General features: G+C 37.4%; 1 protein-coding gene across 2 annotated transcripts in view; it reads right to left on the reverse strand.

Moving 5' to 3' along the window:
- The window catches only part of RBBP8 (RB binding protein 8, endonuclease), an 88,526-nt gene that overhangs the window by 23,363 nt on the left and 48,907 nt on the right, over positions 1 to 16,256 (reverse strand). For both annotated transcript variants that reach the window (XM_032859774.1, XM_032859773.1), the window contains exons 7-11: positions 9,944 to 10,119; positions 7,924 to 8,028; positions 4,093 to 4,190; positions 2,346 to 2,455; positions 69 to 966 (exon numbers count right to left, since the gene is read on the reverse strand). In XM_032859774.1, the coding sequence (XP_032715665.1) occupies positions 69 to 966; positions 2,346 to 2,455; positions 4,093 to 4,190; positions 7,924 to 8,028; positions 9,944 to 10,119 (1,387 nt within the window). The remainder of the gene's footprint in view (positions 1 to 68; positions 967 to 2,345; positions 2,456 to 4,092; positions 4,191 to 7,923; positions 8,029 to 9,943; positions 10,120 to 16,256) is intronic.

A 16,256-nucleotide genomic window follows, 5' to 3' on the forward strand; every position in this document is an offset into this window, starting at 1 on the left:
ATTATTAGCATCTAGATGAAATCATGAACAACCATTTTAAAGAGAATACTTGAACATTTCACACAAACCTTCACATCATTGAAAAGATTCTCGGTCTCCAAACTTTCACGTGGACGTAGAGGGATTTTAAAGATGGGATTTTCTTCCTTGATTTGTAATGGTGCTTTATTATCTGGAGATGATTTACCTAAGGACTGGAGGATGCACTCCTGTAAACAGGGTTCCTCTGGGGCATCTCTGGTTAACAAACAGCTCCCGCTCAAGGTTTTGCGGCTCGAGGAAGAGCCCTTTGGAATGGGCTTCAAGGCCTCATAGAGAGTCACTTGCCTAAATCTGATTTTAGAGATCTCACTTCCTTGGCTTTTCTCTTGACGCTGAATAGCCGAAAATCGATCAGACAGATCTAGAGGTTTATCCATCACATAGTCTCCATTCATGGAAGAATGACTATCCAGTAACAAGGGAAAGGCGTTTTCTTTATCAAAAGAGGCTTGGGGGCTGCTTACTTCATCTTCACTTTCTTCCTCTATTTTCTTCCTTTTGGATGTTCTGCCTCCCAGTGACTTCAGGGGTATCACAAGTTTGTCTTTATCAGTGACAGCGTCTTTAATATGATCAAAACCGTCCTGTTCTTTTTTGGATTCACTCACATTTTTATTGATAAGCATCTGCGTACTGGAAGATGACTGGCTAATGATCTTGTTCCCTTCAGACCCAAGATTATGATGTGTGAAAAGGACACTATCTTCAGATTTTGATCTAGTTTTCTCTGATTTAGAAGTAGAAGTGTTGTTGATGGGTGCTGTTTTCAGAAGGTTTTTTTTCCCAGTCTCTAAGAGAGAAGGGGATAAACTTGTATTCAAACCTAAACTACGTTTCATATTAGAAGTAGCTCCAAATACAGGAGAAGATACCCGAGTAGTCAATTCTTCTTGAGGAGAAGTCTTTGACTTAGAATCTGAAAATCTAAAAAAAAATAAGGAGCGGTAAAACTTTTTTCCTACTAAAGAAATAGGGTAAGAATTTTAAGACAAGCATCTGAGAAAACTTAACACTAATACAGAATTATTAATAGTAAGGGTCTTAGACTCAGTATGGTATTAGACTCAGATGATTAACCAACATTTTTTTGAAATAGGGTAGAGCTGTCAGCTTTTTTCATTTGGCTGACAAAAAACAGAGGACAATGATACAGTAAATCTATCTTAATACCTTGATATTCTTATCCATAAATATTTCTCCTAAGTAATTCAGAAAATTTCGCTATATAAGAAAATTATATTTTATTAAATTCCACTGGAGACCCAAATTCTTTTTTTAGTATGAAATCTTGTAGTAAGTGACTTTAAGAAACTTTACAGTATTGAACATAACTTAGGAGCCAGTCTGCCTGTAGCAGAGCAGATAGCTGTGATAGCAGAAGGAGTATTAAGGTTAAGTCTGAAGATGTGGAATGGGTAAGAGCTCTGGCTCTAGTCATTAACAGCCATGTGGTGTTAAATCAGGCATTTAATTTCTGTGGAGCTGCGTTTCTGCTGACTAAAAAATAGGAGCAATAAAACCTACTTTAATGAATTACTTTGGTGACAAATATGATAGATGCATCTAAAACCAAAAGACTTTTAAAAAAGCAAAACAATACACAAATATAGTTATTATTAGTGGATGTTCTGAGATTCTTAAATGAGATACAACACAATCTTGAAAATTCATCGAAGCTTATAGGAGCATTTTATACAACATCTTTCTTTTGGAAATACAAACACAGAAGGGATGACTGGGTCTTGATAGAGGCAGAGGAACAAGGCTGGAAACTCTTAAATAATGCTTCACAGAAGTACAAAAAGAATCTAAAAAATAATATCCATCTCTCTCTAGTAATGCAAAAGGCCCTCAATTCATCATAAAGTGGGGAAAAGATGTATTTTTTACTTAATTATTTATTTGAGAGCGAGAGAATCTCCAGCAGACTCCCTTCTGAGCATGGAGCCTGATTTAGGGCTCAATCCCATGACCCTGACTGAGATCATGACATGAGCTGAAATCAAGAGTAGGACGCTTAACCGATTTTGTCACCCTGGTACCTCATGGGGAAATATTTTTTAAAATAAAAATTAAAAGAGGTTCCTTGTTGGCTCACTCAGTAAAGCACACAACTCCTGATCTCAGGGTCCTGAGTTTAAGCCCCTGTTGGGCATGGAGCCTGCTTAAAAATAAATAATAAATAAATACAACCGGAATGACAAACTATATGCTGACAGAAACAGTTTGATTACACAGAACTCACTGTAATGAGATCTCACCAACAGTCTGTAAATTTTTTTAACCAAAGTGCCCCAAATTACCTTAAACTATCTTCATTATTTCTTATAGATTCCTCAAAAGGTTGTTTCTTGTGATCTTCTAGACATTGATAGAGTTCATCACCAAGAGGGCTCATGGGACCCTGAGATTCCTTCAATAGTTAAATATAAATACATAAATACAATGGAAGATTATTCATTCTTAAAGAGGAATGAAATGTTGATACATGCTGTGATGTGGATGAACCCCCAAAATAGACTAAGTGGAAGAAGCCAGACTCAAAAGCCACATAATGTAGAATTTTCCAGAATAGGCAGACCCTTAAGGATAAAAAACAGACTGGTGATTGCCAGGGGCTGTGGGTAGTGAGGAATGAGGATCGAATGTTTAACAGATACAAGTATTATTCTGGGGTGATGAGAACGCTTTGGAACCAGAGACGGGGTAGCTGCAGAATACTGTGAATATATTAAATGTCACTGAACTGTAGACTTTAAAATGGTTTATTTTATGTTATGTGCTTTTCACCACAATAAAAAAAAAATAGGACGTACTTTTAAGTTTAAAGAGAGAAAGCCATCAATATTTTACTATTTGAAGTAAGTACATTCTATTTCTGGTATGTAACATTCCTTCAACTCCAATTCCAAAACACATTAAGATGAGGCAGAAGAAATAAAGATAATTATTTATGTTGATAGTAAACAAATTTAAAAGAATCCTTTAGAGAGCGGTGCTTCTCAAACTTTTACATGCGTTCAAGTCAACCGGGGACCTTGTGAAAACACAAGTTCTCTTGCTGAAGGTCTGGCGTGGGGTCTGAGATGCGCTGTCGCTAACAGAAATTTAAGGTAACGAAGATGCTGTTGGCCTATGGATCACACCTGGAGCAGCGTATCTTTAGAGATCAGCTCCTTAATATATTTGGTGTTTAAACTACTTACTTGTCAGATTTATGGGTAGGAGGGAATTAGAAACCATTAAGACACATTTAAAGTTCAAAGGTTAAAAACTACCCACTACCACTGGAAGAGTGGTTTAAAACTAGAAAGAGCAAAAACAAGATCCAAATGTAATGAAAAATCAATTCAATTTTTAAAAATTTAACAGTAAGACAATTTTATAAGAGCAAATATACATTTACTGACTAAAGCAAAGGAATAATATTTTAAAGTTGTATCAAAATAAAACTTAAAATTGAAGAGTTAAGTTTTCTGTTTTTAGGGATCACTTAAGGAAAAAAGGTGAATGTGCCTGATGTAAGTAAGGAAGTACTAAAACAATGAAAAGAAATTCATGGGATCAATTTCTAACTCAATCCCTAAGAATTAGATTGCACATATAAAGACAAAAAGCTAAAGCATCTATAGCAGTCCCAAGAACTCAGCCTGTTTTCCAAAACAAACCCCAGTTTAAAGGATATTGAAAAGTTCCAATAAATTCTGACACCAACCTTAAGGTTTAAGTCTTCATTGAGACAAAACAAGGTAGGAGTAGGGAGGATAGAGGAAGCAAGGAAGGGTTGGCCAAACCCTCCAAGCCATCACCATTTTCCCTAAATTTTTACTCAACCCACAACCTAGGATATAAAGAATTCTATAGACTCCAGGTCTTTCGGATGCTGGAGCAGATAATATAAATGGGCCTTTCTAACCATATCAATTTTGTTCTAGGCCTTTATCCCATGATCCTTGGATAAAATAAGTTTTCTCTTGCTCAATTCTCTAAAACTCGACCTAAAAGGACACCAATTAATTCATATTATCACCAAACTAAACAATTACTTACAGATTCTTCTGGAACACTAAATCCAAGTGTTTCAGCAACAACTGTAGCTAAGTTAAAGGATGACTTATCAGTAGGACAATTGCTTGTTCCACGTGTTTCTAAGTAAGAAAAAAAAAAAACCCCTGCAATTACACAATTGTAGAAATGAGATATACTGAAAAATACAAAAAAGGAAAAAAAGAAGCTCAAAGAACCACTCTATAGATGGCACTGGACAATTTTAAAATTCTGTGCAAAGAAGTCCAAAATATCTATTATAATAATAATAAATTAAATTGCAGGTACCTAGCATTTACATTTGCCAAGTTTTTTTAGCTAAGATTTTCTATTTTTCCTAAATGAATAGAATGCAATGGGCAGATTATTTTTCTTATTGCCACTGAAAAAACCCCAAAATTCATATATAATTGTGCTGGATTTCTTGTGGTCTGAGATATAGCATGAATATAAAACTGTATTTGTAGTATCTTTCATGAAAACATACTTTGTGGGAGAGATTTTCAGCACTGCATAATTTAAGATTTAAGCTAACACATATTTACAGAAATCATCTGTGTTCAAGTATTTAACAAAGTTCTATGTGTACAGAGTTTCAACAAATCAACAGGTATTGATGGGACACATACTATGTTATAGGCATTGTGCTAGGCACTAGATGAGAAGAAAGAAGGTTCTTGTCCTCAAGGAGTTTAAGGACTGATACAGGTGAAACAGAAAGGTGAAAAGAATTGCAATAAAATGTGATAAAAATTAAAGGTACAAAATGAGTGACTTAAACATAGAGGAAGGACTCCTAAATCTGTCTTGGGTTATCAGGGAGAGTTATAATACGTGATGCCTAAGGTGACCCCTTGGTCACCTTAGCAAGAGGATCTGGAGAGGTCACCTGGGCCCAGGCACAGAGGGAAGGACTCTTAAGTTAATGTGAAAGGGTTCAGACACGTGAAATAAAACTGCATGTTTAGAGAACTACAGGTGTTTTAACTGCTGGAAATCAAAATGCAGAAGATATAACTATAGCAGGACATAGGCCCAGAGAGGCCAGTGAGGGACCTCTCTCACTTTCTCTCTCTCTCTCTCTCAGGGATGTGGAGAGGTGAAGAATGGAATCCCTCCCCTACTGGATTCAACTGGAATGAATGGGAGATAATACAGGAAAGCTACTGAACACAGATCACTTTTTCAGCTTCAAAGAGAAACTGTAGCTAAGGACAGAGAAAATTAAAAGAGGGGTTATTTTTAAAAAGATGGAAGGTAACATATGCGTATATTGAAAAGAAGAAACCTGAAGAGAAGCTGGAGATATAAGAAAAGAGGGCAACTAAGGGAGCAAAGTCCTGGCAGCAGCAGACGAGAATGGGCTCCAGAGTGTAGACAAGTAAGGATCTCCCACACTCAGTGTTATGTCCCCAGCACCCTTTGCCAGACAGTCTGTCTATACACATGTATACACACACACACACATACACAGTAATATAAAATGACTTGTTAGCTTTTAGAGAATAAGTTTTGTACTCACATTAAGTGAATGTGATTAACCTTGCCCAACCCTTTCAACTGAGCTCTGGATCTCATCTCCTCTCACCTTCTCACGGATGTAGCAACTGTTCCCTCTTTCCTTAGAATTATTCATCTCTCTCTCTGTATTTGACCATTCCATCAACATAAAAATACGCTGCACAAGGGCGCCTAGGTGGCTCAGTTGGTTGACCATCCACCTCTTCGTTTTTGGCTCAGGTTGTATTCTCAAAGTCCTCCGATCGAGCTGGTGTCTGGCCCCTCGCTGAGTGGAGTCTGCTTGTCCCTTTCCCTCTGTTCCTTCCCCCACCCCGCAGCTTGCTTTCTCTCTCTCAAATAAATAAATAAATTTAAAAAATATGCTGCATATGCTATAATATCCCATCTTTTAACATCATCACTTGACCCATTTTCTAGCTACTGTCCCATTCTCCTTTCCCCTTTACCATAAAACACCTTGAAGGACCAGTTTGCAAGTGTTCTCTCTGCTTACTCTGCTAGCTTCTTTTGACATGCAACAGTCTAGCTGAATACCATTACATTTTAACAATTTGTTACGAGTTTTAATACTCCATGATCTGCATGAGACCACATCCAATGGTCAATTTTCAGTCTTCATCTTCCCTGACATAGTAGCACTGTCTGCCACAGCTGGCTGCCTCTTTCTCTCTCCACATGGCTTAAAGGACACTACTTTATCTCAGTTCTTTTTTAAAAAGAATATGTAGTTATTTATTTGAGAGAGAGAGAGAGCAGAGGGAGAGGGAGAGAAGGAGACTCCTTGCTGAGCACAGAGTCTGATGCGGGGCTTGATCCCAAGACCATAAGATCATGACCTGAGCAGAAATCAAGAGTTAGATGCTTAACCAACTGAGCCACCTAGGAGCCCCTACCTCAGTTCTATCTTACTGGCAGCTCCTTCTCTGGCTACCTAGTTTCTTGGTTCCTCCTCATTTTCACAACCTCTAAATCACCATCTAGTCAGCTGTAATACTGGCTTTAAGGAGGTGAAAAATGGTTCTGAAAGCAAAGGAGTCTTTTTATGCATAAAGCACTTATATACATACACTAGTACTGTAGGTTGGTAGTAGTGAATTTCCATGGAAAAGTGGTTAGGGGAAAAAGTGTCTAAAAAGGCTAGGGTGGTGGTAAGAAAAATAGCTGTGAATCACTACTTTATATAATGAATCACCCCAGAGCTAAGTACTTTAACTTCCTCTCTTCTCTATCTACATTCACTTGCTTGGTAATCTCATCTAGTATTCTGACTTTAATACCACCTACACGCTAACAATTTCCATTCCTATCTCTTAGACCTTTCTAAACTCACATCTAATTACTTATCCCAAATCTTACTTGAATGTCTATCTAGCATCTCAGAATATTCTCAAAAAACAAACTTCTGATTTCTAACCACCCCATCCCCACCCCTACTTTATAAACCTGATGCTCCTGGTCTCTTTCTTCTTAATAAACAGCAGCTCTAAAGAATAGAGTTGCCCAGACCAATCTCCCCCTCACTCACTTGGCCCCAGACACAGAGGCTTCCTTAATGTTCCTCCTAAAGAACCAAACAACACCCTGATCCCAAGGCCTTTGTGCTCTGACTTCTCTATCTGGGGTGTCCCTTCCCCCAAATCCACATGACTCCCTTGCTTCCTTACGTCTCTCCTCAAGTATCACTTTCTAAAGTGAGGCTTTCTAATATATTTTTTAATATTTTATTTATTTATTTGCAAGAGAGAGAGTGAGAGAGAGATCACGAGCAGGGGGGTAAAAGTAGAGGGAGAAGCAGACTTCCTACTGAGCAGGGAGCCTGATGCAAGACTCGATTCTAGGACCCTGGGGTCATGACCTGAGCCTAAAGCAGATGCTTAACTGAATGAGCCGCCTAGGAGCCCCCTAATATCTCTTCTTACCCAGCTTTATTCTTTAGAACACATGCTTCTACCTAATATGTATTTATTTTCTTTCTCTCTCAACTAGATTGTACGCTCTATGAGGTTTAGGGCTTTGTTTTGTTCAGTGCCTGGTATACAGTAGGCACTCAAGTATTTGTTGGATGAATGAATAAAAAGCACAAAAAAGCCTGTTTACTTAAAATTATTAGCTATTTGTATTAATATGGATGGGATATTACTATGAATTAATAATAGGATAACATGACTTTCCAATATGAAAAAGACTGCTATTCAACCAATAAGACAAGCAAAATCATATGGAAAATACTGTCTAATTCAGACTGTTGGCCACTCTTGCCCACCAGTAATCACAAACTTTAAACTTATAAAGTAAATCTCAGTATGTGCTTACTAGCCACCGGGGACTGACTCTGATCACAAGTGTCAGCCACTAGAATTTCACTTTCATTAGGTTTATGTTGTGGATGAGCTGAAGACTTTGGAACTTTTCTCAGTTCTGAAGGGAGAAAAAAGATTACATATAAATAGACAATTATGATACAAAATACCAAAATATATTATAAGCCAAAACAAACTTGTCTTTAAGTGCATTAGAAGTATTATTTTACTGAAAAAAATTTTCATATTCCTATAAAGAGTTCTTTTTTTTAGTTTCACTAAGAAACAAAGAAGTTAGGACTGTGAGAGAAAAGGACTAGAATAGATAAGCTTCTTCTGACCTAACCATCCTAGAGTTCTAATATTTTAATACATCTTTTCCTTATATATTTGCTACAAATCAGTAGGCTCATTTAAAATGAATACTTCATCATATATCTTAATAATCTTTGTTTTTAGAGTTTTTGTTTATTGGAAGGAAATCCCAAAACATGCTTTATTAGAAACCATTCCAATGTTTAAGGACTTAATTTAATGAAAACCAAAAGAAGGACAAAGTAAAGGGAAAGAGACTTTTATTAACTATAACTAGAAAATAATATAACACCCTATAAACTTTAAAATAAGGAAGGGTAATAATAAGGGAAGAAAACCAAGTAAACAAGTTTTAAAACAATTTGCATGGCTCAAAAACGATCTTATATTTCATAACCAAAATTTTAGATTACCAGTAAAAAGGGATCAGAGCAAGATTAAAACAGACAAATTAAGTTTTAAAATAGTTATAGGTTATTTTCATTTGATGAAGAAATAAACCCAAAGCATTATACAAGATATAAAAAAAGACTTTCCTAATAAAGAAAACTGCTGTAATTTGTTTTTTTAGGTATTCCTACAGATGGATTTAAACATGATCTAATATGTAGAGGCTTATCTGTAGTGATTCTGTCAGATAGCAGACTAAAAGGCCAAAGAACGTTCACTTTAGAGTCAAGACCTTACATTTTACTTTATTTAGTTCTTAATTAAATGTGAGATTTGTAACAGTTCTTTTGTTTTCCACTAGATGGTGATGCAAGCTCATATAAAATGGAAAAAAGAAATGGTGCCACTTTTCCAATATCAAAGAATAAGATCTACTTATTATTTTAAAGGCATAGCTACTCTTAGTTTATTTGTATTACGAAATTATCTCTAGAAATATGTACAATCCTTCCCGCCAAATGCTTTCTTTGTTACAGTTTAGGTAAAATGAAAGTCTTTATTTCATATCAATATTAAAAGAAATAATCACTGTATCATATCACATGATAAATTTCAGGGCTATATGCAAAGGCAGTTCCAAAGTATTTAGCAGAGGTGGTAAATGGGCCTGGAGTTAGAAATACGTCACTGATTAAGCCACAAAGTAGATACTTTATAAAGCCATTTCTTGGTTACCATCAATTGCTACATCATTATAACAAAAACAGCCAGTTAAAGCTACTGGTAGGAGGAGCTATGGGTAAGACATGGAAAGTACAAAAGTTTAGCTCCAGGGTGATCTGAATTTGAATTCTGACTCATCTACTTACTTGACAAGTGACCTGGAGTCAGTTATCTAACCCCTCTGAAGAGCAAATCTTTCTTCGTTACAAAATGAAGATACAGCTACCTTCCAAGCTTGTCAGAAGGATTAAAATACAGTAATAACTCACTTGAATCACTCAGCATATACCTGGCACACAGTAGGTGAAAATTAACATTAAGTTCCTTTCCCTTTTTCCTTCTAATCCCACTCAGTTATAGACATAGGAATATTTTTTTAAATAAAAAGAGAAAAACCTATACACTACATTTATAAAATGCTGGGGGTTTACATATTCAGAGAAGCAATGCATGACTATACATAACGTAGGCTGAAAATGTTGTGACGTACAGGTGCAAAGTAAGCTCCGTAACAGCGGCTATCTTCCTTCCCCTAGGCGGAAGAACAGAAAAACTCACCATAGCAGAACACTCCTGTATACACTATAAAACTCAAAACCCCTTACCGCTTGCACACACGGGCTGCTCTAGTGTAGTGTGTGTTTGTTCTATGTATCGGACACGGAGGTTCTCCTTTCTTCGGAGCCGGTTAACGCCCGAAAACGAAAAAGCTGTTATTGGTGAATCTGGAATAACATTTTCCTCAGAGTCAAGATCAGCTGCTTGGTGCTGTTTATCAATTCTAGAGGAAAATAATGATAAATGCAAGAAAATTAATGCAACACATATTTATTAAAACATCTCTATTTAGCATGGACTTATAAAAGAACACAGGCATGAAGCTGTAAGAGATGTAATTACTTGCATTTAATACTCCAAATCTAAATACAAGGATTAGAGAAGTATTCAAATGTTTAGAGTGCCAAGTGGGGAACACTATTGTAAGAAGTGAAGTACAAAGTATAGTTGGGGGTACTCCGAGGTGAAATGAAAAGAACTTCAAATGGGAGAGAAAATGGGCAGAGGAGCTACATCTTTGAGTGAAGGCATTTGATACTCTGCACCTGGCATTAGAGAAGGGCAAGCTAGAACTACATGAGCAAAAGCCTTGATTAAGTTTGTGCATAACTTATAAAGCAAGAGGAGAAGAGTTAATTAAGGTTTTGGAGCATGGAAATAATGTGACAATTGAGCAGCAAGACTGCAACATGGACTGGGACAGAAAGAATGGAGGTAAGGAATCAATTTGGCAGTGGCTATCATGGTCTAGGCAAGAGTTTCTATGGGTTTGAATTAGAACGCTGAAAATAGGGGCGCCTGGGTGGCTCAGTCCGTTAGGTGGCTGCCTTTGGCTCTGGTCATGATCCCAGGATCCTGGGATCGAGTCCTGCATCTGGCTTCCTGCTCAGTGGGAAGCCTGCTTCTCCCTCTCCCTGCTGCTCCCCCTACTTGTGCTCTCTCTGTCAAAATTAATAAAGGGGCGCCTGGGTGGCTCAGTGGGTTAAAGCCTCTGCCTTCGGCTCACGTCATGATCCCGGAGTCCTGGGATCAAGCCCCGCATCAGGCTCTCTGCTCAGAGGGAGCCTGCTTCCTCCTCTCTTTCTGCCTGCTTCTCTGCCTACTTGTGATCTCTGTCAAATAGATAAATAAAATCTTTAAAAAAATTAATAAATAAAAATCTTTTTAAAAAGTGTTGAAAATAGCTATGGAGAGGAAGGGGCCAATGTTAAATACTGTGGTAATAAAATCAACATGATTTGGTAACTGACAAACACAGGGTGATGAATAATACTAACAGTGGTAACTACCAATATCTGTTGAAGGCTTATATTGCCAGGCACAAAGTAGAAGTGCTACATGCATCAGTTTAATTATCACAACTGTATGTGCTATAAATACCACTCTCACTTTATAAATGAGAAAATGAAGATATGGAAGTTAAGTCACTTATTAAAAAATTAGTAACAGAAGCAATATCTAAGTCCCGGCAGAAAGATCCCAGAACAGTAGTGAGAAGCACTCAATGTGTTATCCTTAGTGTAGACCATGAGACTAATAACTGACTATAAGTAGGATTCACACTTTGAGTTTCCACCACTTCTTCTACCCGGCCCCCTTACAATCTACTCTCAACACGTCAGTCATAAAAGCCCTACTAAAACTTCAGTCATAGAGTATCACTTCTCCGATTAAAACCTGCCATATCTCCCCATTTCACTTGAAACACAAGTCAAAGTCTTTTAGATGATCTAATTTTCCCCCTCCCCCTATTACCTCTCTGATCTTTTTTAAAAAATTATATTCTACTCCAATCACCCTCAGTTTCTCAATCTACCCACTTTAGGTTCCTTGTTCTAGCTCTCCTATCTGCTTGGAATGCTCATCCCCAGATAACACTTAGCTATCTCATTTCCTTCAAGTCCTTGCTGAAGTTTTACTTTCCCATCAGTGCCTACCTCGAACATGCTCTTTAAAATTGTAACCTCTTGGAGTGCTTGGGTGGCTCAGTTGGTTGAGCGCTGGACTCTTGGTTTTGGCTAAGGTCATGATCTCAGTGTCATGAGATTGAGCCCTGCATTGGCTCTGCACTCAGGAAAGACTGAGATTCTCTCCCTCTCCCCACTCCCTGCTCATGCTCTCTAAAATAAACAAAATCTTTAAAAAAATAAAAAAATCTAATTGTAACCTTGTTCCCATACCTTTGGTACTCCTGTTCCTTGTTACTATGCTCTGTTTACTTTATCCACAGTATTTATGGCTTTCAAACTTAGTATGTAATTAATTTGTCTATTGTTCACCTGCCAGAATGTAAGCTCAAAGAGGATAAAGAATCTTTGGCTCACTGATGCATCAAGTGTCTACAATAGTGGGCACTTGGTACATACTCAATAAATATTTGTTAAATGAATGAATATGAGAGATTCCCAGAATCTATTAGAAAAATAAATCTGTGCTGATCCAGGCATGTGTTTTTGCCCAACTCAAATCTAAGACCAATGACACCTAAAGACTAGGTTTGGACCGATTTGTGGTTATCGAGTAAACAGTTAATTAACTTGAACTCAACTGACTTTCCCATGTGAAATGATTACTGATCTTATTGGTCAATTCTTTTTTCTTTTTTTTAAATAATTATTGGTCAATTCTTCCCAGTCTGTCAGGCACTCAAGGCTTTATGTGATAAAACCAGTCTATCTATTATACTCATTATCAATTTGTAATACTATTTTCAAAAAAAGAAGCAATGAGAATTTTATAAACTATGACCAACAGATTTAAAAAAATTACAATATTAATTTTTCCTAATACAGATTTATATCTTAATTTCCTGGATAATATCAGTATCCTATAATTTCCTGGATAATATCAGTAGCCTATAATCCTATATTCTATACTGAGGAAAATCTTTAGAGCTAATATCTACTTTTTAACTGTCTTATTGTGGAAAAACAGAGTAAGTTAAGGTCATATGAGAAAGCCTTATAAATTAATGGAGTGTAAAATCTATCTGACCTTGCCTTAACCAATCACGTCACAGGCTATCTGCCTATTAGTCATGAAAATTCAACCTGGAACATGAATGAGTCACAAGAAATTGATTTCCTGGCAGAGTCAACCTATAAGTAGTGGGGGTCACAAAAAGAAAATAAAAACAAAGCCTAAAAACCCTAGATTTAATTAGAGGTGTCTAAGCCAGTACAAGTAAATAAGTACTGGTTTTGTCTTCTTTTGTCATAAAAGGGAAATTTGAAAAACCAAAACAACTTCCATGTATTAACCAAGTCTCTTCTTTAAAGCATTAGTCTCACTAATTTTTGAGAAATGTCAGAAGCTCATGCTATAGCTTCAGTTATTATGCACACTGGTCTACTTTCTTTCACTTTTCTAACAGCACAAGAGTAAAATTTTTTTGATTGTGTGTTTTATTTGTTGGCCTTCCCTTAAATTCCTTTCAAAACAACTTAAATTGTTTTTTTTTCTTAAGACCTATAAAGATTCAGGGTCTCACTCTGTAAAGAGTCTACAAAAAAGTTTTTTTAACATTCAGCTTTTCTCCTCTAAAGAACTTAGTTAAAACATGATTTAAACTTAACGAAGTAGTTCTGGCCATCAAGTTTACTTAAACATTCTGATTTTCAAAAAAAGGAAAAGAACCCTAAAACACGAACTAGTGAGTCTGCTACCCTGATCTCTTAGAACCAGTATGCACTTATAATATTCATAATTCAAGTAAGACTAATTTTAATTCTGAGGAATGTTTTATTGTATATGAAGCTCTCACAGGAAGGCATGTGACAATGATTCTCTTGATATCATCTCCTGAAGAATGATAATGAAGGAAATATGTAGTAGTATGCTTCAGGGTTCCATCCTCGGGCAGATTTTGCTCAACATTTTTTTAATGATTTTGATGAAGGGCCCTAATGGAATATTCATCAAATTTGTCGAAGACATAAAGCTGAGAATAAAAACTAACTTAATACATGGCAAGAAAAAAAATCAACATATGAAAGACCCGCCCCCAGAGGTTGGAATAATGGGCCAAATCTAACAAAATAAAATAGAACAGGTTAAATGTGAGATTATAAGCCTCAATGAACTGAGTCGGAAGAGAGAGAATCCAGGCTCTGCCACCTACACAGACAGATAACCTTTGGAGGATGCTTTAGCACGAAACTACAGAAAGGATATACAAACTCTGAAGTGAGGAAGACCTGCATTCAAATGTTAGGTCTGACACTTATCAGTCACGGTGGATAAGTCAGTTAACTCTTCTGAACCTTGGTTACTGTGTCTATAAAGTACGGTACTATAATTTCCCACTTCCCTTTTGCAGGAAAGCTGTGAAAAGTAATATATGTAAAGATGAAATCCATTGCCCAGAAAATAGTATTTAATCAATAGTGCTCTTATTTATTTTTTTAAAGATTTTATTTATTTGACAGAGAGAGACACTGCAAGAGAGGGAACACAAGCAAGGTGAGTGGCAGAGGGAGAAATAGGCTTCCCACCAAGCTGGGAGTCCGATGTGGGGGTTGAACCCAGGACCCTGGGATCATGACCTGAGCCGAAGGCAGACGCTTAACACTGAGCCACCCAGGCGCCCCAGTAGTGCACTTCTTTTAAAATGAAGGAGCAACTAAACGGTATAAGGTTTCTTTGACAATCTACTATGAAGCTATGACTCCTTTTTTATTTTTTTTAATATTTTATTTATTTATTAGACAGAGATCACAAGTAGGCAGAGAGGCAGGCAGAGAGAGGGGCGGGGAAGCAGGCTCCCTGCTGAGCACAGAGCCTGATGCCAGGGCTCGATCCCAGGACCCTGGGATCATGACCTGAGCCAAAGGCAGAGACTTTAACCCACTGAGCCACCCAGGCGCCCCAAAGCCATGACTCTTAAGTCCTGTATTTTTATCTAAAACAATATATCTACAAGTAGAGGATAGGAAAGACTGGCTTCAAGGTTCTAGTCACAGTAAGACCAATAAGAATCAACCAGTAGGGGCGCCTAGGTGGCTCAGTGGGTTAAGGCCTCTGCCTTCAGCTCAGGTCATGATCCCAGGGTCCTGGGATCGAGCCCCACATCGGGCTCTCTGCTCAGCAGGGAGCCTGCTTCCTCCTCTCTCTCTCTGCCTGCCTCTCTGCCTGCTTGTGACCTCTGAATCAACCACTAATATTTATGTGCTGTGACCACATTAACATAAGTAGAAAGATACAAAAAATGGAGAGAGCAAGATTGCCCTATTAGTCAGACCACACCTAGAATATGGAGTACTTTTATTTATTTTTTCTTTTTTTAAGAGAGAGAATGCATGCGCATGCATGGTGAGAAGGAGGAGAGGGAGGGAGAATCTCAAGCAGACTCTCCACTGAGCACAGAGCCCAACACGGACCTCGATCTCTGGACCCTGAGATCATGACCTGAGCCACAATCAAGAGTGGGACACTTGACCGACTGAGCTACCCAGGTGCCCCTAGAATACTGAGTTCTTAGTTAGGATAATGACAAACTAAAACATTAAAGAGAAATGGTCTTTGAAGTCTTGAAGTAATGCCTCCTGAGGAACAGTTTAAGAACAGAGGATATTTACCTTAAGGAAGAGTAAGACTCAGGAGGGCCCTGACAGTTGTCTTCAAGAATGCAAAAAGTGGCTCAGTGGTTTAAAGCCTCTGCCTTCAGCTCTTGATCCCAGGGTCCTGGGATCAAGCCCCACGTTGGGCTCTCTGCTCGGCAGGGAGCCTGCTTCCCTTCCTCTCTCTCTGCCTGCCTCTCTGCCTACTTGTGATCTCTGTCTGTCAAATAAATAAAAAAATAAAATCTTAAAAAAAAAATGCAAAAAGTAGAAGAGGGGGTAAAACTTGTTTCAGATGCTCGCAGAAAGCAAAACCAGAATCAACAAATAACCTGTAAGTGGACTGAATTTTACACAAACTTGGAAAGAACTTTCTATTAATATCTCACTAGAATTAAACAGGTTTGAGAGATTAAAATTACAGTGTAAGTGTTCAAACAATGGTTATTTGTTAAGGAAATTATATAAGGAATTCAATTTGGAAAAAAGTGAAAATGAAACGAATATTACAGTCCTTGAATGTCTAAACTGCTTTGACCTTCACTGATCCAGTATATCCATTTCCTAAAACACAAAGAGCCACGACCTCAACACTTAGCTTTTTTATTGCTTTCTGTGACTGGCAGAGTTGAATATACGTATATGCATACACACACACAATTTTTAAAACTTTAAGACAGCAGATTTTTTCTGAATAACTTCTTACTACAGTGTCACTAAATAACTGTCCTACCATGTAAGTTATCTGTAACATTAAAACCAGCTTAGGTCAGAATTACTGGATTTAACAAGCAGAGGTGTA

The sequence above is a fragment of the Lontra canadensis genome, unplaced genomic scaffold, assembly GCF_010015895.1.
Source record: "Lontra canadensis isolate GAN:19392208 unplaced genomic scaffold, GSC_riverotter_1.0 scaffold17, whole genome shotgun sequence".
In the NCBI taxonomy this organism is placed as follows: Eukaryota; Metazoa; Chordata; class Mammalia; order Carnivora; family Mustelidae; genus Lontra; species Lontra canadensis.